This window comes from Notechis scutatus, chromosome 4 (assembly GCF_049901735.1).
Source record: "Notechis scutatus isolate UNSWTSFEM ecotype Mainland chromosome 4, rNotScu1.2, whole genome shotgun sequence".
Lineage (NCBI taxonomy): Eukaryota > Metazoa > Chordata > Lepidosauria > Squamata > Elapidae > Notechis > Notechis scutatus.
The window spans coordinates 9046298-9068690 of NC_142012.1; the positions used below are offsets into that span (position 1 = coordinate 9046298).

A 22393-nucleotide genomic window follows, 5' to 3' on the forward strand; every position below is an offset into this window, starting at 1 on the left:
CGTCGATGCTCGTCCCGTAAAAGTTAAAAACAAAGAGCCGATTGTGATGAAGAGTTGGTGTGAACTTTATTTATTTATTTTTATTCCTTTATTTGATTTGTCAATCACAAGATAATAGGTATAAGTATAAACATGAGCCGAGCAAATCTCTTAATTGGAGAATGTGATTGATGACTCTTGGCTACGAACATGTTTCGGTTGGAGAATATGAATTATGATACACCCAGAAGGGGTGATGGGAAAACTAGGGTCAAGGATGACCGTGAATTACGTGTCTCAGAATCAGCTTCATACAGGTCATGCCGATATGTTCGCTCCTAATAAATCCTTTGAAGTTTTTGAAGCACGGCTCGAGGCTCATGATTTAATTAGGGCAACTGCAGGAATCCTGACACTAAACCTCCCGTGGGCTGGATTTGGTCCCCAGGCCTTGACACCCCTGCTTTAGTCTGTTGGCCTCATTAGTAAGTCACCTCTTCTGTCCTGACCTCCTGTATCTGCTCTGTATCTTCTGCATTTGATTGATTCTGGAGTTGTAGCTGTTCAGGATGGGGCTTTTTTGTGCCATTGGCCATTTGCTGGACGTTGTCCATGCCGGCTTGGAACTCCCTTTGCACCTGCTGGGGTTGTAGAAGACAGTTCTGGCTTCTTTAAGCTACTTTCTGCGATTGCCATCCATCGTCTTTAGGCCTTCGATGGCATCTTCTTAAACAGGGGTCTCCAAATGTGGTGACTGCAAGGCTTGTGGACTTCAACTCCCAGAATTCTTCAGCCAGCTGGGGAAATCTGGGAGTTGAAGTCCAGGAGTCTTAAAAGTCGCCTACATTTGGACATCCCTGTTCTAGAAGCAAGAAAGAAGATGCCTCAAGCTTGAAGCCATCCTAGTTGCCTTCAAGCATTTGTTTTTTAAGACATAAATATCTCAGTTGGATGTAGCGTTCTGTTGTGGTTCACCAGCAGCAGGTGCTGACGGCTGAGGACTCGGACGAGGGGCCTGCGTGTGATGCAGGGAGGGGGCCAGGACTATCGGAGAGTGGGGTGCTGCCTTCCGAGGTGGTAGAGTCTGGCAGCCGTGACAAAGAGGACCCCGGGGAACCTGCGCTCAGTGCACGTGTGCGCAGGGCTGCTCGAAGGAAAGAGCAGCTGAAGCAGCACGGACAACTCAGGAGTAAGGCTGGAAGGTGATGGCCCCTCCCATAAGGGATAAAAGCTAGCCTTCGGGGTTGGCTTCTTTGCAGGAAGCAAAGAAGTTTTTCCTGTTCGGAGTCCTCGTTGAAGCCCTGCGTACTCTTGGTTTGTTTTTTGAAACTTTTGCAACCTTGAAAGGGCTTGCTCTTATCTGGGACAATTAGCTTTGAATGACTCTAGGCTGCAAATGCACAGAATTCACCGCACCGCATTAAAAAGGTTTGCTTTTATATATACTTTGTGTTTGTTTGATTTGAACAAGGCTTGGGTCAGAACACGTTCATTTATCGTCGATTTATCTGTAGGGTAAACCAACAGAAGCCACATCAGAAGCCAAGATCCATGAATACGGAGAATTGGATGTCAAAGATTATATTCCTGGAGCTGAAATCCTGGAGCTCGAGAAGGAAGGAGACAAAAACCTCGAAGAAGAAGGAGGTCAGTTTGAGTTTGGCACCCATCCATTTTTGCTTCTCTTGGTTAGGAATTCTGGGAGTTGAAATCCACAGGTGTTCGAGTTGCCAAGGTTGGATACTCCTGATTTAAGGTGTATAAGGGGATCTTACGGTGTCTTAAAGGCTAATGATATTGTTAGAAGAGTTCAAAAGATTTTGTGGATGAAATTTCACTTTCATATTCAGAAAACATTATCCTGATCGGTATGTCTGCATCGTGTACACAAAGGTGTACAAAATAGCTGGAAAATTACACAGGTTGTAGTCCTGGAGTTATCATGGTTCATTTAGTGTCCGTTTCAAAGTTACCACGGCACTGAAAAAGGCCCATTTTTTCATACCTAAGGACAGTTGCAGCATCCCTACAGTCATGCGCTTTACATTCGGATGCTTGACAACCGACTCACATGTATGACGGTCCCGGAGTTATGGCGATCCCCTTTTGTGATCTTCTGGGAAGCAAAGTCAACGGGGAAACCAGGTTCACGTAACCATGTTACTAATTTTAAGAAGTGGAGTGATTCACGTAACAAATGTGAGGAAAGTCGTAAAACAGGGCACATTCACTTAACAACATACCATCAATTGTGGTCGTAAGCTGAGGGCTAGCCATAATGGGTATAATTACAGATAGTCCTTGACTTAACAACCAAAGTCCCAACGGACCTGAGAGGGGAGACCTCCAACATGGATCCAAAGTTTGACCGCTGGGGGGGAGTCGTGACTGCACTTCGGACACGCTACAACAGGGGTCGCCAATCTTTTGGACCTCAGTGACCACCAAACTCATAATTTTAAATCCCGCAGACCACTAATATGAATTTTGACTGATGGTGGCTTGCTGACATTGGTGGGAGAGAGAGAGAGGAGGGAGGGAGGGAGAGAGGCGGAAAGAAGCAGCCCGGTGGCCAGGCCAGGCACATGGGGCGAGTGGGGCAAGTTCCCCCTTCTGCCCTTTCCCCCCTCCCCTCACTACCTCGTGTTGTTCGCAATGCAGGCGACACAAGACTTGTGTTCCCACGGGCCATGTGGGCGGCACAGCCTTGTGTTCCCGCGCAGCCTGGATTAATTGCTTTGGGGGGGGGGACATTTCTCTGCGGACCACCAAAATTTTCTTGCGGACCATCAGTGGGCTGTGGCCCGCCAGTTGGCGAGCACCGCACTACAACATTCTCGCATTGGCAGCGTTGTGATCTCATTTTACGATAGTTTTGCCAAACCACTAGCATTTCCAGTTTTGGGGCAAACCACGCCCCCAGCAAACCATTTGTTTCACTTCCGCAGCAGAAGGGACAGGTAGTCCTCCACGTACGACGGCAATTGAGCCCAAGAATGTCTGTTGTTAAGCGAGACATTGGTTAAGTGACTTTTGCCCCATTTTAAAGACCTTTTCTTGCCACCGTTGTGAAGTGAATCACTGCAGTTGATCAGTCAGCAACCTGGTTGTTTAAGTGAACCTGGCTTCTCCCTTCTCTTGGCTTGTCAGAAGTGATCACATGACCTTGGGACACAGCAACGGTCGTGTCAACTCATAAAATATTTCTATGGTCTTTTTAGAGTTGTCAATAGAAAGAGGGGGGGGGAGCAGTACAGCAGCTTGCAAACTGAAACTGCATTCCATAAATGTTTTCAAAGATGGTAACCAGGTGACCAAAGTTTCTGCCATGCAAAATTCTAACTGGAGAGCATGATTGATGACTCTTGGCTATGGATGTGTCCCATTGGAGAATATGAATACACCCAGGGGGTGGGGAAAAACCAGGTTCAAGGGTGACAATGAATTAGATGTCTCAGAGTCAGCTACACCCAGGCAGTGCCGGACAGTTTAACTCCCAATAAATCCTTTTTAAGTTTTGGAAGTTTGGCTCGAGTCTCATGATTTAAATGGGGGTAGCTGCCGGAATCCTGACTGGTCGTAAATATAAACCTGTTGCCAAGCACCTGAATCGTGTTCATGGAGATGTGGCCAAGGTCATAAGTGCAAAAAAAAGGGTCACAAGTCCCTTTTTTCAGTGCCGTTGTAACTTTGAACGCTCGCTAAGGGAACTGTTGTAAGTTGAGGACTACCTGTATTTCCTTGGCGATCAGCGCAAAAAAAACCACTGCTTACAACTTAATAACCACGACGGGCAGGTCCGTTACAGTCGTAACTCCAGGACTACCTGCACGAGTAAAAAGCAGAGATAAGATAGGCAGATTTAAAATTGAAAGCAATTAGTAATAACCATGATTCACAAACCAATTCTGATAATGCAAGATATATTGGCCTCCATAAACCTTATAGTGACCGTTGTAGCCTTTGGGCTGACACTTGTCCTTAACGAAGGTTTGGAGAAAGCAAAAACACAACTCTCTTAAAATATTTTTTCCAACTCTGTTGCACTGCTCACATTTTTTTTTAAAAAAAAAACCTCTTTACAGATGGGTGGGAGACAGCCAGCTGCAGCGAAGAGGAGGAAGACGATGAAAAGGGAGAATGGGTGGACGTGCATCACTCCTCGGATGAAGAACAGCAGGAGATAGTAGGGTGGTCTTTCCTCCTTATATGTTTTTGCCAAACCTTTTCCTCTAGGATTATAATTATTCTTTGCCAAGTTCCTAGCTCATTGAGTTGGGCTTGAGTTGCAGGATGTGTTGACCAGTGTGATGGCCCGGGGCACGGCACACAGATAACACAAACAGCGGGCAGTTCCAGCCGCCCCTTTATTAGCAATAGCCAGAGCACTTAAGACTTATATACCGCTTTATAGTGCTTTCCAGCCCTCTCAAAAGAGGTTTACAGAGTCAGCCTATTGCCCCCCAACAATCTGGCTCCTCATTTTACCCACCTCGGAAGGATGGAAGGCTGAGTCAACCTTGAGCCTGGTGGGATTCGATCTGTCAAATTGCAGTAGGAGTAGCTTGCAGTACTGCCCTCTAACCACTGCGCCACCGAGGCTCCCAACTGGGCCCCCAAATGTTCCCACGTTCACTACAATGGCGCGTTTCAAACATTTTTACTACCAGTTCGGTGGGTGTGGCTTGATGGCCGCGCTTTGCGCGCACCAAACGCACGCTTCGTGCAGGCGCAGAGGCGTCTTGTGTCACCTCTTGCAATCCTGCACTCTCCCAGGACATAACGGTTAGTATGGGAGCCCAGGTGGGCCCAATAGCAGAACATCAGAGAGAACCAGTTTGGTCTCTGCTCCTCATCGGCACTACCGGCTCGGTAGAACTGGGCCAAACCGGTACAATACCACCACTGATTCACTACAAGTCCTGGAACAAAACTCTCACACGCACCTTCAGAAGCCTCTGGCTGCAAGCTAAGTCCAGTAAACCAGGTTAACTAAACAGCAACCAGGGCCAGCCGTCCAATAATCCAGGTTAGCCCAAAGAGTAACCAGAGCCAGAAGTTCAGTGAAGCTGTGTTCAGACGTTCAGATTGCTGTGCCCTGACAGCAATTGCTCTGACAGGGCGCAGCAATCTCCTGGTGCACCCGAGGCTCCACAGATTCAATGCTTGTTCCCGACAAATGCCCCTCCCACCAGCACCACCTTGTATCTCAGTCCCCAGGTGTGCCTTGTGAAACGGGGTGGGGCACTCTCCTCCCTTCGTAGCCGGCTCCGTCTACGTTGATCTCGCCTTCTCTCTTCTCTCCGTGCTCTCAGATCAGGAAGAGGTAGTCCTTTGCTCTTCTCCTGAGCGCTCCCACGTCTGCCTGCCTTACTACTGTGTTTCCCTGAAAATAAGACCCTGTCTTATATATATTTTTTGCCGCCGAAAAAGGCACCAGGTCTTATTTTCGGGGGATGTCGTCCACTGACTAACCTCACTTGTGTGCGTCGCCCCCGGCTTCCTTTTCGCTGTCAGAGGCCTTCGGGAACTTCTTCTGTGGCCGGTAAGGCTTTCCTGAAGGCCTCTGCAGCCGATAACAGAGCTCTGGATCGATCCAGAGCTTTGTTACCAGCTGCAGAGGCCTTCAGAAAAGCCTTGCCAGCCTTGCCGGGTGCAGAAGAAATGGGCCAGTAAGGCAGGTGTTGGGGTGTGCGAGGCCTGGCTACAACTGTCCAAAGGTAAGTAGTAGGGCAGCTTTAACCTCCCCTCATCCCCATCCTAGCTTAACTTTTACCCGATTACTCTGGAGTGGGGGGAATCTTAATTAGGGCTTATTTTGGGGGTAGGGCTTATAATAATCTTAATTAGGGCTTATTTTGGGGTAGGGCTTATAATAATCTTAATTAGGGCTTATTTTGGGGGTAGGGCTTATAATAATCTTAATTAGGGCTTATTTGGGGGTAGGGCTTATAATAATCTTAATTGGGACTTATTTTGGGGGTAGGGCTTATAATAATCTTAATTGGGGCTTATTTGGGGGTAGGGCTTATAATAATCTTAATTGGGGCTTATTTGGGGTAGGGCTTATAATAATCTTAATTAGGGCTTATTTTGGGGTAGGGCTTATAATAATCTTAATTAGGGCTTATTTTGGGGGTAGGGCTTATAATAATCTTAATTAGGGCTTATTTGGGGGTAGGGCTTATAATAATCTTAATTGGGACTTATTTTGGGGGTAGGGCTTATAATAATCTTAATTGGGGCTTATTTGGGGTAGGGCTTATAATCTTAATTAGGGCTTATTTTGGGGTGGGGCTTATAATAATCTTAATTAGGGTTTATTTTGGGGTAGGGCTTATAATCTTAATTAGGGCTTATTTTGGGGTAGGGCTTATAATAATCTTAATTAGGGCTTATTTTGGGGTAGGGCTTATAATAATCTTAATTAGGGCTTATTTGGGGGTAGGTCTTATAATAATCTTAATTAGGGCTTATTTGGGGCTAGGGATAATAATCTTAATTAGGGCTTATTTTGGGCTAGGGCTTATAATAATCTTAATTAGGGCTTATTTGGGGGTAGGTCTTATAATCTTAATTAGGGCTTATTTGGGGGTAGGGCTTATAATAATCTTAATTAGGGCTTATTTGGGGGTAGGGCTTATAATAATCTTAATTAGGGTTTATTTGGGGGTAGGGCTTATAATAATCTTAATTAGGGCTTATTTGGGGGTAGGGCTTATAATAATCTTAATTAGGGTTTATTTGGGGGGTAGGGCTTATAATAATCTTAATTAGGGTTTATTTGGGGGTAGGGCTTATAATAATCTTAATTAGGGCTTATTTTGGGGGTAGGGCTTATAATAATCTTAATTAGAGCTTATTTGGGGGCTAGGGCTTATAATAATCTTAATTAGGGCTTATTTGGGGGTAGGGCTTATAATAATCTTAATTAGGGCTTATTTGGGGGTAGGGCTTATAATAATCTTAATTAGGTCTTATTTGGGGCTAGGGCTTATAATAATCTTAATTAGGTCTTATTTGGGGCTAGGGCTTATAATAATCTTAATTAGGTCTTATTTGGGGCTAGGGCTTATAATAATCTTAATTAGGTCTTATTTGGGGCTAGGGCTTATAATAATCTTAATTAGGTCTTATTTGGAGCTAGGGCTTATAATAATCTTAATTAGGTCTTATTTGGGGCTAGGGCTTATAATAATCTTAATTAGGGCTTATTTGGGGGGTAGGGCTTATAATAATCTTAATTAGGTCTTATTTGGGGCTAGGGCTTATAATAATCTTAATTAGGGCTTATTTGGGGGCTAGGGCTTATAATAATCTTAATTAGGGCTTATTTGGGGGTAGGGCTTATAATAATCTTAATTAGGGCTTATTTGGGGGTAGGGCTTATAATAATCTTAATTAGGTCTTATTTGGGGGCTAGGGCTTATAATAATCTTAATTAGGTCTTATTTGGGGCTAGGGCTTATAATAATCTTAATTAGGTCTTATTTGGGGCTAGGGCTTATAATAATCTTAATTAGGTCTTATTTGGGGCTAGGGCTTATAATAATCTTAATTAGGTCTTATTTGGGGCTAGGGCTTATAATAATCTTAATTAGGTCTTATTTGGGGCTAGGGCTTATAATAATCTTAATTAGGGCTTATTTGGGGGGTAGGGCTTTTTTGCACCTGTGTAAAAGTCTAGGGCTTACTTTCAGGGCAGGTCATTATTTTCAGGGAAAGTCAGAAAAGCCTTGCCTGGACGGAGTCCGCCCTTCCCCAGTTTCCTCCAAGGCCAACAGAGCCAGCCTCTCAATCTCTCTTGGCACTTGTTCCATCTCTCTTCCCCTGCAGATTCAGACTCGGGGTTGGGGGTGGGTGGGGGGCATGGCAGCCAGGCACATTCTCTAGGGTGATGTTCACAAGCATGCTCGCTTGCCAATAGTCCCTCATTGTTGTGTAGGTGTGATTCACTGCTACGAAACTTTCTCAGCATGCAGGTAGTTTACAATCCTTCGATTAGCGAACATTCACACGGCACTGGAAAAAGTGACTGATCGGGGTTTTTTCCACACTTATGACAGTTGCAGCATTCCTGGGGTCACATGGTCAGAATTCGGATGTTTGGCAACTGGCTCAGTTTATGACAGGTTGCAGTGTCCCAAGGGGGGGGGTGTCATGTGGTTTCCCCTTTTGTGACCTTCTGACAAGCAAAGTCAGTGAGAAAGCCAGATTCACTTAACAGCTGTTTAGACTTTTAATTTTAGAATCTTTATAACTATATTGTCACTTTAAATGCGCGCTTACCGGCCTACATTGAAATGAAATTTCGTTGCATGCAGCTCTCAAAGGGTCACCACCACCAATATATACTACATAAACATGACAAAAATAGAAAGAAGGAAGGAAGGAAGGAAGGAAGGAAGGAAGGAGAGAGAGAAAGAAAAAGAAAGAAGAAAGAAAGAAAAAGAAAGAAAGAAAGAAAGAAAGAAAGAAAGAAAAAGAAAATTATGCATATACCCACATATATTGTATGACACAGAGAAACCATACAGTCTAGTTCAGCAAAAAAACCAGAACCTTGTGATTTTACCGGATGAATGGCATAGGGAACAAAGCTGTTACAGAATCTGGCAGTAACTGTGTAACTAACTTAACTGCCGTGATTCATTTAACAATTGTGGCAAGAAAGGTCATAAAATAGGGGCAAAACTCTCTTAAAACTGTCTCGTTTAGCGACAGAAATTTTGAGCTCCATTGTGGTCGCAAGTCGAGGACTATCTGTTCTTAGTGAAGAAGGGATTGGATTTCATCTATCATAGAATGGAATAGAAAATAGAATTGAAATAGGAATAGAATAGAATTGGAATGGAATGGAATAGAAATAGAATAGAATATATAGAGAATATAGAATTAGAATAGAATATATAGAGAATATAGAATTGGAATAGAATATATAGAAAATATAGAATTGGAATAGAATAGAATATATAGAAAATATAGAATAGAATAGAATAGAATATAGAATAGAATATAGAATAGAATAGAATATATAGAGAACATAGAATTGGAATAGAATAGAATATATAGAGAATGTAGAATTGGAATAGAATAGAATATATAGAGAATGTAGAATTGGAATAGAAGAGAATATAGAATAGAAATAGAATAGAATATATAGAGAATATAGAATAGGAATAGAATAAAATAGAAAATATAGAATGGAATGGAATGGGATGGAATACTTTATTGTCACTTTGAATGTACGCTAATCGTCATCCATTAAAATGAAATTACGTTGCCTGAGGCTCCCGAAGGGTCTCCAGGCCTCCCCTGTTTTGCCTCTTCCCTCACAAGGCTAAAAAGATAGAAAGCATGCCAGTGGAGGAACGGAAGGTCAAGGCCACGGAAGTCAGTAGCAGCCGCCTTCTCACTCAAGAAGACTTTCAGAAAATCCGGCTGGCTCAGCTGAGCAAAGAGCTCCAGTCTGCCCCTGGCAAGGCAGCCAAGAGGAAAAACATAGAAATAAACAGCGATGAAGAATCAAGGTGAGAAGCCCTGGATACGAAAGCGAGGGGCTCTTCCGTTGAGGGTTGAGGGAGGGAGACCAGCAAAACTCGGGATCTCTCGGTTTCTCATGCTTTAAGCACGACCCAAAATGGCTCTCAAGTTCCTTCTTCTCTTGAAGGAATGTTTTTTTTTTCTTTTTGGCTCCCGGCTGTTAGCATCTCTGTGATCTTTTACAGGGGGGAACTGCTATCGCTTAGAGACATCGAACACCTCCATAAAAAACCGCGGTCTGATAAAGAGACAAGATTAGCCACAGCGCTGGTGAGTTGTGTGGGTGTGAACATGCCAGACTTAAATTGGCAACAGTTGTTCAAAAAGCATGTGTGAAAAGCTCAATCGGCCTTTCCCCGGTTATCTTTTTTTTTTGCCTATCTCCATTTTGATATTCCCTCTGCCTATTCTATTCTGTCCCAGCTCCCCAAACACGACAAACCCTCTGAAATTAAATCAACGATTCCTTTAGTAGGAGCTTCAGCAACCCCGGCAAAAAAAATTCTCTCTCTCATGAGTCTGTCCAAGCAGGGGAGATGATATCCTGACCCAAACCTTGTTCCAAGGGAACAACACCAAACAGAGGTAATAGCAAAATCTTTTAATGATTCTTTACGAATTCCGTTCCTTCCCGGTTAAAAGGCTGCTTCAAACTAATTGTCTCGGATAAGAACGAACATTGTCAAGGTTGTGCAAGGCTGCCAAGAACACTAGATAAAGTTGCCAAGAAATATTTCAAAGACAAAGAATCTCCAAGCACAAGCTAAGATAGTCCGAATGTGCACATGGCTTGAGTGCAAAAACTTCTTTGCTTCCTGCAAAGAACTCCAGTTTCTCAGCTGGCTTTTATCTCTTAAGGGAGAGGCCATTATCTTGCCGCCTTACTCCTGAGTCGCCCGTGCTGTTGCAGCTGCTCTTTCCTTCGAGCAGCCCTGCGCACACGCACACTTGGCACAGGCTCCTTGGGGGCCTCTTCATCACTGCTGCCAGCCTCCACAATCTCTGGAGGCAGCACTCCACTCCCTGATGGTCCTGGCCCCATCCATACATCACACGCAGGCCCCTCCTCTGAGTCCTCGCTCTCTGAGATCTCAGCCATCTGCACCTGCTGCCAGCGAACCACAACAGATGAATAGTTGTCTGCCACAGCCATTCATCTCCGCCCCCTGCCTTTTATCCCCAGAGCTAGGGTGGGTCTTCGCTAGCAGCGGTGGCTCTTCCGTCCTGAGGACCGGCCCATAGATTTCCACTGCTCTCCTCTCCTCTGCCTTCTGTGTTCCAATATCTCAGCCCCAAAGAAGAGGGAGTCAAGCTATTCTCCAAAGCCCCTGAGCACGGAACAAGGAGTAATGGGTGGAAACTAATCAAGGAGAGAAACAACCTAGAACTAAGGAGAAGATTTCCTGACAGTTAGAACAATTAATCCGTGGAACGATTTGCCTCCAGAAGTTGTAAATCCTCCAACACTGGAAGTGTTGTGCGCCGGTAGCAGGTGTGGACGGCTGAGGTCTCGGAGAGCGAGGACTCAGATGAGGGGCCTGTGTGTGATGCAGGGTTGGGGCCAGGACCATCAGGGAGTGGAATGCTGCCTTCAGAGATTGTGGAGGCATGTGTGCAGGGCTGCTCAAAGGAAAGAGCAGCTGCAGCAGCACGGGCAACTTGGGAGTAAGGCTGCAAGGTGATGGCCCCTCCCTTAAGAGATAAAAGCCAGCTGAGAAACCGGAGTTCTTTGCAGGAAGCAAAGAAGTTTTTGCACTCAAGCCTTGTGGACATTCAGATTATCTTGGTTGGTGTTTGGAGACTCTTTGTGTTTGAAATATTTCTTAGTAACTTTATCTCGTGTTCTTGGCAGCCTTCCGCAACCTTGGCAAGGCTTGTTCTTATCAGAGACAGTTAGTTTGAAACAGCCTTTTAACCGGGAAGGAACAGAATTCATAAAGAATCATTAAAAGTTTTTGCTATTACCTGTGTTTGGTGTTTGTTTCCTTGGAACAAGGTTTGGGTCAGAACAGGGAGATTTTTAAGAAGATGTTGGGTAACCATTTGTCTGAAGTGGTATAGGGTTTCCTGCCTAAGCAGGAGGCTGGACTAGAAGACCTCCAAGGTCCCTTCCAACTCTTCTATTCTATTCTATTCTATTCTACTCTACTCTACTCTACTCTACTCTACTCTATTCTACTCTACTCTACTCTACTCTACTCTAAATATAAGTCCATGGCAGATGGTACTTCGCAGCAGGCCTTCTCTGCTAATATAGCCACTTATTACGGTGTTGCATTTCCACAGCGCAGCTACAACTTAATTTGTGAGCTTCCTTATTTGCTCCTGCAAGGCGTTCTGCGTGTTTAAAGATAAAACACATTTGTGCTTTTCAAAGCCAAGGGAGAAAAGCAAAGTGGGTTATAAGAAGAGCCTGGCATGGCTACATCTCTTTTCTTCCCTCCCGTGTTTTTTTTTTTTTTTTTAGGCTGGCAAGACCGACCGAAAAGAGTTTGTGAAGAAGAAAACGAAGCTGAACCCTTATGCCAGCTCCACAAACAAAGAGAAGAAAAAGCAGAAGAATTTCATGATGATGCGATACAGTCACAATGTCCGGACAAAAAACAAGCGTTCCTTTAGAGAGAAGCAGGCAAGTTGGCCATTGGTTATCAGAAAAAAAGATCCCCCAATACGGGTAGTCCTCGCTTTACGACCGCCATTGAGCCCCAATTTCTGTTGCTAAAGCAAGAGAAGTTGTTAAAGTGAGTGTTGTGTCCCGTTTTGCACACTTTCTGGGGCCACTGTTGTTAAGTTGAATCACTGCGGCCGTTCAGTTGGTCCCACCGTCGTTTTTTGTTTTTAAATATAAATTTTATTTGGGTTTTCACAAAAACATAATACAAATAAAACATCTTTTTTTTGAGAATAGCATGATGCCGGGTTGTCACTTCTTCATACAGACACAAACTCAATTTCATATTCATCTATGTGTTCTATTTCATATCTTATTATTGTTTTAACATTTTCTCCATAATTTTTCCCTTCCCTTGGTTTTCTCAACTTTATTTTTAATTATCTCGTATCTAAATTCAATTATATATCTTTTTCTAAGTTTCAATGTTTTTCCAATCATTATATTTATACTTTTGTTTGTCCTGTTTCAATTTCGTATTATCTTTTCTCATTAAACAAATTTTCCCCTGAAGTGACTAATTGGAGTATGACACCTTTATATCTTTTAATTTTATTCATTCAACTCTTATTTAAACTTCAATTTATGCCTTTAAAATAACATTCAATATAGTACATAACTTCCAGTCAAATTCTGCTTAGCAGATTTTCACGGGTACAGGTATGCAGGTCTTGCCGTGTTCGGGTCTTTTCCCGTGTAAGATTGAGAGTATTTGGCAACGTTTTGACGAGGTCCCACTCACCATCTTCAGGCTGGTGCTTTCGGCTTCATGCTTGTGCGAGCAAAGCATGATCGGAGCTGCTGTCTCCCTATATATACTGATGGGGAGGTTGGCTATGTTGTCATTTCTTGATTGGTGGATGGAGTTGATGTTTGCAGATTGGCTGGCTTTTTCTTAAGAACATGTGTGGCTGAGGTATTGGCTGTGTGTCTATCAGCCTCCTGTATTGTAACGACCTGGGTAATGGGCTGTGTGATGACCTTCTGAGTTCTGTTGTTTTGACATCCTGGGTCTTGTGCTGTAATCTCCTGGGTCGTTGGCTGTGTTGTAACATCCTGAGGTTTTAAGGTATAACCTCCTGAGTTCCATGATGTGATATCCTGAGCGGGTGGCTGGGATGTGACGTTCCGGGTTTTGGTTTGGCTCTGAGTTTGAGGCCTGGCTATGTGTTCATGGTGTGTGTCAGTTTGCTTGGTTTGGGGGTCGGGGTGTGTGGCAGCTGGTGATGCAGCCGTGGTCTGGTTTCTGGACGGTGGTTGCCTTTCGTCTATGGGGTGGTTTGGGGTTTCAGTCTGGTGAGGGAGGATTGGTGGTGGCGTCATGTGTTGTTTTGGGTCCGGTGTTTGTTTTAATGGCTCGGACTCGTTTATTGGTAAGGGCTAGTTTCCAAATGTCTGGTCGGCGGGAGGTATTGTCCCATTTATTCATGTTATGAGGGTGTTTCTCTATTTCGATGGCTTCCCTGATTATTCTCTTGTTGAATTGTTCAGTATTGGAGATTAATTTGGTTCCCTCAAAATTAATTTCATATGCTGTGGCTTTAAGATGCTGGAAAAGGGAGGAAGAATTTTCTTCTTTTCTGACTACGTTCTTGTGTTCTGCGATGCATGCATTTATTCTGTTGGTTTGTCCAATGTATGTGGCTGGGCAATTGTTGCATGGTATTTCATACTCCTTGGTTTTCTAGCTGGATCTTGTCTTTGGGGTTTCTTAGGATGTTGGCTATTTTTTGGTCAGTGCCGAAGGTTGTCCTGATATTGTGTTTGTGGAGAATTTTGCTGATTTTATCTGTGGTGCCTTTGATGTAGGGGAGGAGGCGATACCGTTGTCCTGTTCTGTGTCTCGGTTTCTGGGGGGTGTCTCCTTTGGGATTAGGTTGGTAGTTGTGTTTCTTTGGAATCCGTTGGAAATTAATACGTTAATGAGGGTGTGTAATTCTGTTCTCAAGTGGTCTTTGTCAGCTAGGCATTTGGTTCTGGAGTTGAGGATCTTGGCTACGGAGTTGATCTGTGCAGGGTGGTGATGGGATTGTGTGTTTAAGTAGCGGTTGGTGTGTGTTTTCTTCCGGTGGATGCTGTGTCCTAGGGAGCCATTGGATTTTTTGTAAATTAAGACATCCAGGAAGGGAAGTTGGTTGTTGGCTTCTGTTTCCATGGTGAATTGTATTTTGGGGTGTAGGCTGCTGAGATGTGTGAGGAAGTTGTCCAGTTTTTCTTTCCCATGTGGCCAAATTACGAAAGTGTCATCTACATATCTAAGCCAGAGTTTGGGTTTGTGTTCGGATTTGTCTAGAGCATTGGTTTCAAAATGTTCCATGTATAGGTTAGCGATGATGGGTGAGAGGGGTGATCCCATAGGTGCTCCTTCTATCTGTTTGTATCTTTGTCCATTGTAGATGAAGTATGTGTTGGTTAGGCAGTGGTTGGTCAGATCTAGGATGTACTTTGGGGGGTTGTATTTGTTTTGGATGGCTGTCAAGGCTTCTTTAATAGGTACTTGGGTGAAGAGGGATATGACATCAAAGCTCACGAGTAGGTCGCCGGGTTGTAGGTTTTGTTTCTTTATTGTTTCTATGAAGTGGAAAGAGTTTTATACTTGTGAGGTGATGGATTCTGTGTAGGGCTGGAGTTGTTTGGTGAGAAATTTGGCAAGATTCTGTAGAGGTGAGCCTATGGAGCTGACTATGGGTCTGAGGGGTGTTCCTTCTTCGCGTATCTTGGGGAGGCCATAGAGTTTAGGGCATCTGGATGATTTTTCTCATCCCCAATAATTTGGGGATGGAATGAATATATATATATATATATATATATATATATATATATATATATATATATATATATATATATATACACACACACACACACACACACACACACACACACACATATATATATTCCATTCCAATTCAATTCTATCATTAATATTAGTTAGAATCTTAACGTCTTTAACAATTCTTTTCCATTGAATATCATACTTCCTTGGGAACACTTATAAACTTTCCATAATTAATTTTTTTTTTTTTTTTCATATTTCTCTTCACTTATATTTTTAGAAATCATTAATAATAATTAAAATGTTCTCATCCTTTCCTAATTTCATTCTCTCATTCTCTTTATTTCATTTATTTATTAACAAACATTCCACTGCATTCCCATAAGTATTTTATCCATCATTTTAATCATACATTGTTTCATATTTTCTAACATTATTTCTATTTCTAATATAACAATACTATCTTATGTACCTTTGCAGAATCCCTTTTTCAATTAAATTTTCACCCATTATCTCTAAATAGGCTTATACTTTACATTCTCATACATTTTCCCTGTTTCTCTATATCTTGTTTCTGTCTTTTATAACTTCTTTTCCATTCCTTCTTCCCCCTCTTCTTCTCCCTCCTCTTTTTGCCCCCTTGTCTCTCTACTTCTAATTCTCTCTTCTGTAATCCTCTCTTCTGTTGCTTCCTAATATTGTAATTATTTTTCAAACTATTCTTTTTTTGGTTGTTTTTTCAAATCTTAAACTTTTCATTCTATTTCCCCTCTTTCCTTTTTTTCCCACACATAAAGTTACTTGATCATTAAAGATGGCTTCTTCTTTGTCCTGATCTTCTTGTTCTACAAGCGCTTCTTGTTGTTTCTCATAGTTTCAGATCTCCATTTCTAAAAATTGAAAAGCCAAAATAACCTCTTCCTTCTTGTGCATCTTCTTTCTGTTTTTTAAGTTCCATTTTCAGTTCTTCTAAAAGTGATGCCATTTTAAACACTTTTAAACAACCACTCGATTGATTCTAGTCATTTAAATCCAATAGCCAAAAATCCAGAAACCACCAAGTAATCCAAATAATCCAAAGCTGTTTCTTCTTGCTTCTTTTTTCCACTTTCTCTTCCTGGGGTTCTATTATTTTGTTACAAAGTGTCAGTTAGAATGTATCTTTTAGGAATCTTGTTTAGGTTTCACTATAAGTTCCTTTTAGTTCCAGGCAGTCTCCTCCATTTTTCCAGATCCCGCCCTTTTATTCTTTCCTTTTCTCTCCTTTCCTGCTTTTAAAGGTTTTTGAGTATCCAAAAGTCTTTATTATCCCTTTGACATTTTATTTTCATCTTAAATGCCTATTGACGTCAAAGTGGATTTTTGTCGATTTCTTACTTAATTCTCTTAGCTGTCAGTATAAGGAAGGGAAGAAAAAAAAAAAAGCCAAATCCTTTCCCTTCCCTCTCTCCTTCACTGCTTCAAAGTCTTCTTTGGGAACAATGTTATTTTTTATAGTTCAAATTCCAGGGTACCTTACGTTGTTGCTTTTTCAGCTTAACCCTGTCAACCAAAACTTTCTCTTCTTATCTTCCTCCTGCACATACTTTTCTGGTCGAGTTCTTCTTTGAAGTGGCCATTTCTGACCACCGCTGCAACCACCTTTGGAAAAGGGAGTAATGGCCAGCTGAGGAGGAGAGATGCGGCTCTCCTCGACCGTGCTGGCGGTCTCCCCCCTCTTCACCACCTCTACGGGATGGCTTAGCCCCAAATCCAGCCGGCTCGGGACTCTCCGGCGGCGAGCACGGATCGAAACCGTGCATAATCGCAGATTTCGGTCCGTCGACGAAGAAGCTCAAACCGGAAGTTGGTCGCACCGTCGTTAAGTGAACCTGGATTCCCCATCGTTGACTTTGCTTGTCCAGAAGGTCGCAAAAGGAGATTGCACGACCCCGGGACATGGCAACCATCATAAATATGAACCAGTTGTCAAGCATCTGAATTTAAATCGTGACTGTGGGGAGGCTGCAGTGGTCATAAGCACGCGGAAAAGGTCACACATCACTTTTTTCCAGTGCCCATGTAACTTTGAACAGTCACTAAACGAACTCTTGTAAGTCGAAAACTGCCTGTATGTTTGAGCAAATACACGGGTTTCTGTATGTTATTAATGCTGATTGTTTTTAATTCTTCAGCAGATTAAGGATTGCTGGAAATGAGTAATTATAATGTTTGCTTATGTATGGTATGCACTTTGCCCGAAGGAAGACAAGACTAAAAATTACTCCGTGTTAATTAAACATGAGAGATAATACATAGTTGTCAGTTGTGAGCCACATATGAACCCTTTGAGTGAATTACGTGTTTTTATTTCTGTAGAGTGGGCAGTTTTTAATTCATCAGCTTAGTTCCCTTAATACCCATTGCTTTCTTTTCTGTTTCCCAGTGCATGTTTTCTATTTTTCCTGGCTGTAGAATAGCTTAAAAAATCTTCATCTTCTTTTAAGGACCCCATAATCCCTTGCAGGCTGGAGTCTGGGCAGCTGAATGGAGCTAGTAGAGTGTTTACTGGCCAGATGCCTTTCCTGTTGCCAATACGGAGTTTTTTTACAGCAGTTATAGTCACATTGTGCCCAGAGAGAGAAATCTCTGCCTCTACCTAGGATTGAACTCACAGCCTCCTGATTGTGAGGCGAGAATTCCACCTCTAGGCCACCGCACCACTCATAGAATAGCTAAAACTGCTAAAGGTAAAACATACAGGTGGTCCTTGTTTTACGACCATAATGGACCATAATGCGCAGTGCTTTCGTAAGTCCTAACACTCGTAAAGCCGAGCACCCACATGACCGGCCTGATTTTACTCCCAATTTTGTGGCAGTTGTTAAAAGCAAACACCCCGGTCGTAAAGTAAACGCCGTAGCCATAAAGCAAACCCATCGTTCATTGTGGGCCATTTTTGTTGAAAATCAGAAGTAAATACCTTTTTATTTTATTTTTTGACAAAAGTCAGGAAAAAGCAGTCATGTGACCCACAAGATGTTGCAAACCCCCATAAATTTGAGCTAACGGCCAAGTGTCTGACAGGTTACATGACCAGGGCTGCAACCAGTGGAATTTCAGAATTTTGCAATCAATATCTTTTTGGGGGAGAGATTGTCGTAATGGTGCTAAGCAAATTGAGGACTACCTGTAATGGTTAAAAAACAATGTATTTCAACCTTGGCAAAGTTTAAGAAGGGTGGACTTCCAACTCCCAGAATTCCCCAGCCAGCATAGCTACCTGTAACTCAAGGTGGCAAGTATGTCTGTCTGGGGGAATTTTGGGAATTGAAGTTCACCTGTCTTAAAAGTTGCCAAGGTTGAAAAAAATCTTGGCTTAGAAAGTCCAATGAAACACAGCACTGAAATGCTGACATTTCTAATTTACTGATGATTACTTTTGAGGATAAACATGCAGTAAGCAGAATAAGGTTTCTTTCATTTGTGTGATATGGGAACCATCTAATCGTTTTTACCATGGCTTAGCCTATGATATGGGTTAGAACAGGACGCACAAAGTGGTTATGCAATTTTGGAATTAAACACACAAGATTTTATAAGACATATTGTGCAAGGTCTAAATTCAGAGATTTTCCTTTGCAAAGCAATTCTTGCATGCTAACATTTTTTCTTTTTCTTTTCTTTTCTTTTCCTTTTCCTTTTTTTCTTTTCTACTTATTGCAGCTGGCTCTACGGGATGCACTTTTGAGGCAGAAGAAAAGATTGATGAAATAACCACAGCACAGCAGAGGAGTGTCAGAAATGACAGTTTGAAAAGTAAAAACTGAGAGGACTGGAGAAAGACAACTGAAAATGATGAACTGTAACCATAAACCGATTTCATTCACAGGATAATTTAAAAAGATACTTCTATCCATTACATGCACCGGAAAAATATGAATGGCATTCAGCTATTTTTCTCAGCTCATGACAGCCTTCGAAGATTCGTTTCAAATATTCAAAAAAAAAATGAATTTTTTGTGATTTGTGTTTTGGCATTTATAATCCAATCTGAGTAGTGCGTTAGCTTAGAGGTGGAGTTCTCGCCTCACAATCAGGAGGCTGTGAGTTCGAATCCTAGGGAGAGGCAGATTTGTCTCTCTCTGGGCACAATGAGAATATATCTGCTGAATATAACTCCGCATTGGTGACAGGAAGGGCATTCGGCCAGTAAACACTCAGTTCCATTCAGTTGTCCAGACTCCACAGAGCAAGGGATTATGGGGTCATTAGAAGAAGAAGAAGAAGAAAATTATGATGATGGTTTATAATCCAATCCAAATCCTACAAACTGCAAAGGGATTGTTATGCAAGGAAATAAGTACCTCAGAACCGCACCAGCCAACAAATTTATATAAAGAACGTAGCTTGCACATGACTGTAAAATATGGTTTTAAATATATATGAATATATATATATATATATATATATATATATATATATATATATATATATATATATATATATATATATATATATATATATATATATTGCCTCCTCATTTATTGACTAAACCATAACATGAGTTGGACTGGCTGACCTAACCCAAGAACCTTTTCACAGAAACGGTGGGAAGGGATTGTAGAGATCATCTATCCCAGGGGTATCAAACTTGAGGCATGCGGCCATATCCGCCACGTGGGGTGCTTAGAGCTGGCCCGGAGGGCTGCCCTGGAAACAGTCCACCCTGAGGTGCCTCTGCCAGCGAAAATGGAGCTTAGGAGGGCCTGGCAGAAGATTGCAGGAGGCTGTTGCAGCCAAAAATGGAGATCAGGAGCCGGGTTTTCGCTGGCAGAGCGCTTGGACCACCACAGGCACCTCCCGACACGAGTGACATCAAGCTGGCCATGCCCACCCAAGCCATGTTTCCCCCCTCCCCCCGCCCGAGGTCAAACACAACCCTGATGCGGCCCTCAATGAAATCGAGTTTGATACCCCTGATCTAGCCCAGGGATGTCAAATTCGCATTGTCACGGCAACGTAACGTGACGTATCAGGACATTTTTTTCCCCTTCGCTATACGGGGCATGGGCGTGGCCGGCATGTGACACATCTGGCCCGCAGGCCAAGAGTTTGACAGCCCTGATCTAGCCTAACCCTCAGGACCATTTCTCGACAGATGATTCTCAAGCCTTCGGCTGAAGACCTATTTTATGTCCTTATGACAATGAGTTGCCTATTTCACTGTGTAGGACAGGGGTCCCCAAACTTGGCAACTTTTAAGACTTGTGGACTTCAACTCCCAGGAGTTGAAGTCCACAAGTCTTAAAAGTTGCCAAGTTTGGAGATTTCTGTTGTGGCCTGCTGGCGGCTGGTGGAGCCGGCAGCAGAGTCGGACAGTAGTGAGGAGGTTGGGAAGGAACCCAGGCCATTCCTGCAGACTATGAGGAAGGTTCGGACGAGGGCTCTGCGTCGGAGGCAGAGATGGGGCCAGGGCAGGCTGGCAGTTATCAGCTGCCTTTGGGCATGGACAGCAGTGAGGCGGGGGAGCTTCTGGAACCGGTTCCCAGCCTGGGCATATGCAGAGCTACCAAAAGGAAGGCACAATTAAGAACTCAGGGTCGACGTAGGAGTAAGGCCACAGGTGGACGATGAATGGTTCCTCCTATCAGGATTAAAAGAAGCAAAATGGGAGGGGGCTTTTGCAGGAAACAACTCGTTCGTTTGTTCCAGTCTCGTGAGGATTTATCTGTGTAACCCAGCCCTTCCCTGCCAGCACTGAGTGTGGAACTATTTACCAGGCAGCGTTCTAGGATTGATAAAGATCTGAGCTAATTAGTATACCTTGGCAAGACTGTTTGCCAAGCTGTTGGTTGACTGAATGAAATAAATTCACATTAATGTAATAAAAGAGGTTTTGCCGGCACTCAGAATTGACTTAGTGTTTTGAGGGGAGGCCTAGGACAAAACAAATCTGGGGTAGGACTTTGTGCGATCCCACTACCTGAAGTTTAGTAGTTACATAATGCATCTTAATAACTTCTGACCTCTTAGCCTTGGATATCTCTAAATACACTTTATAGAGCTGTGAGAAAAGGGCTGTTTTAGCATTCCTATGAACTTTGTACTTTGATATAAATAAGCTCAGCGAACTCTCCTGCATGGTTTAATACAGGGATCCCCAACCTTTTCGACGCCGCGGCCCGGTTCCGACATCAGCTGGGCGCCGCGGCCCGGTACCGGCGTCAACTGGGCGCCGCCATCTTTTATGACGAAAGGCGCTTCGGTGACGTCACGAAGCGCAGTTCATCATACAAAAGATGGCGCGCAGCGCTTCTGGTGAGCTTTTTCGGTAGAAATGGCTTTCTACCCGGAAAAGCTCACCGAGCGCTGGCGCCGCCATCTTTTATGACGAAACAGCGCTTCCGTGAACTTTCTACCCGGAAGCGCTTTTACCAAAAAGATGGCGGCGCCCAGCAACCAGCGGCCCGGTAAGGGTTGTTCCGCGGCCCGGTACCGGTCCGCGGACCGGCGGTTGGGGACCCCTGGTTTAATAAATCGACTCCATTTATTCACATATTCATATTCACTACAGGAAGATGAGGTGTGAAAAAACACTTGGCCAGCTATTGTGCTTTCATAAAAAATTAAAATGCTTTTAGCTTGCTATATATACTTGGCCCATCCACTTGCAAGCTCTCTTCAAATGACCAGGTGACTCTAGCCCATAATAATCTTGAGCATCTCATAATGCTGTATCCCATAATATCCTCCCAACCTGTCCATGTGGTTAGTTAGAGAACTGGAGATTCACCTTCATTAAATCATGAGGATTATATACTGAAATTCATTAGTGTGTAAATGCAGGGAGTGTAAACTCCAAATGGCCAGCCACTGCCGTAGTTCCCATGGAATTAACAAAAAAATATTGCTTAAAATATGACACAGTTGTAGTTAGTGGTGGCAGGGTTTGATGACAACTTGTTTAGATTACATTGCACTTTCTTGTACTAAACATAGAGGTAAGGACACACACTTTTTAAAAAAAGTATTCATAGAATAGAACAGGACAGAACAGAATAGAATAGAATTCTTTATTGGCCAAGTGTGATTGGACACACAAGGAATTTGTCTTGGTGCAAATGCTCTCAGTGTACAACATAAAATATGCATTCGTCAAGAACCATCAGGTACAACACTTAATGATAGTCATAGGGTACAATAAGCAATCAAATCATACTAGGAAACAGTCCATATAGATCGTTAGGAAACAAGCGACAAAGTTACAGTCATACAATCACAAGTGGGAGGGGATGAGTGATAAGGAGTAATGACAAGATTAGCAGTAATAGTAATGCAGACTTTGTAATAGTTGGACAGTGTTGAGGGAATTATTTGTTTAGCAGAGTGGTGGCGTTCAGGAAAAAACTCCTTGTGTCTAGTTGTTCTGGTGTGCAATGCTCTAT

The 22393-nt window shown here is 43.0% G+C and overlaps 1 protein-coding gene across 1 annotated transcript in view; it reads left to right on the forward strand.

Moving 5' to 3' along the window:
• SDAD1 (SDA1 domain containing 1) overlaps positions 1 to 12259 on the forward strand; it is a 33637-nt gene extending 21378 nt beyond the window's left edge. Inside the window, exons 17-21 of the mRNA XM_026676468.2 lie at positions 1494 to 1626; positions 4065 to 4165; positions 9319 to 9509; positions 9708 to 9792; positions 11990 to 12259. Coding sequence (XP_026532253.2) covers positions 1494 to 1626; positions 4065 to 4165; positions 9319 to 9509; positions 9708 to 9792; positions 11990 to 12244 — 765 coding nt within the window. The 3' untranslated portion in view covers positions 12245 to 12259. The remainder of the gene's footprint in view (positions 1 to 1493; positions 1627 to 4064; positions 4166 to 9318; positions 9510 to 9707; positions 9793 to 11989) is intronic.
• The last annotated feature ends 10134 nt before the right edge of the window (positions 12260 to 22393 follow it).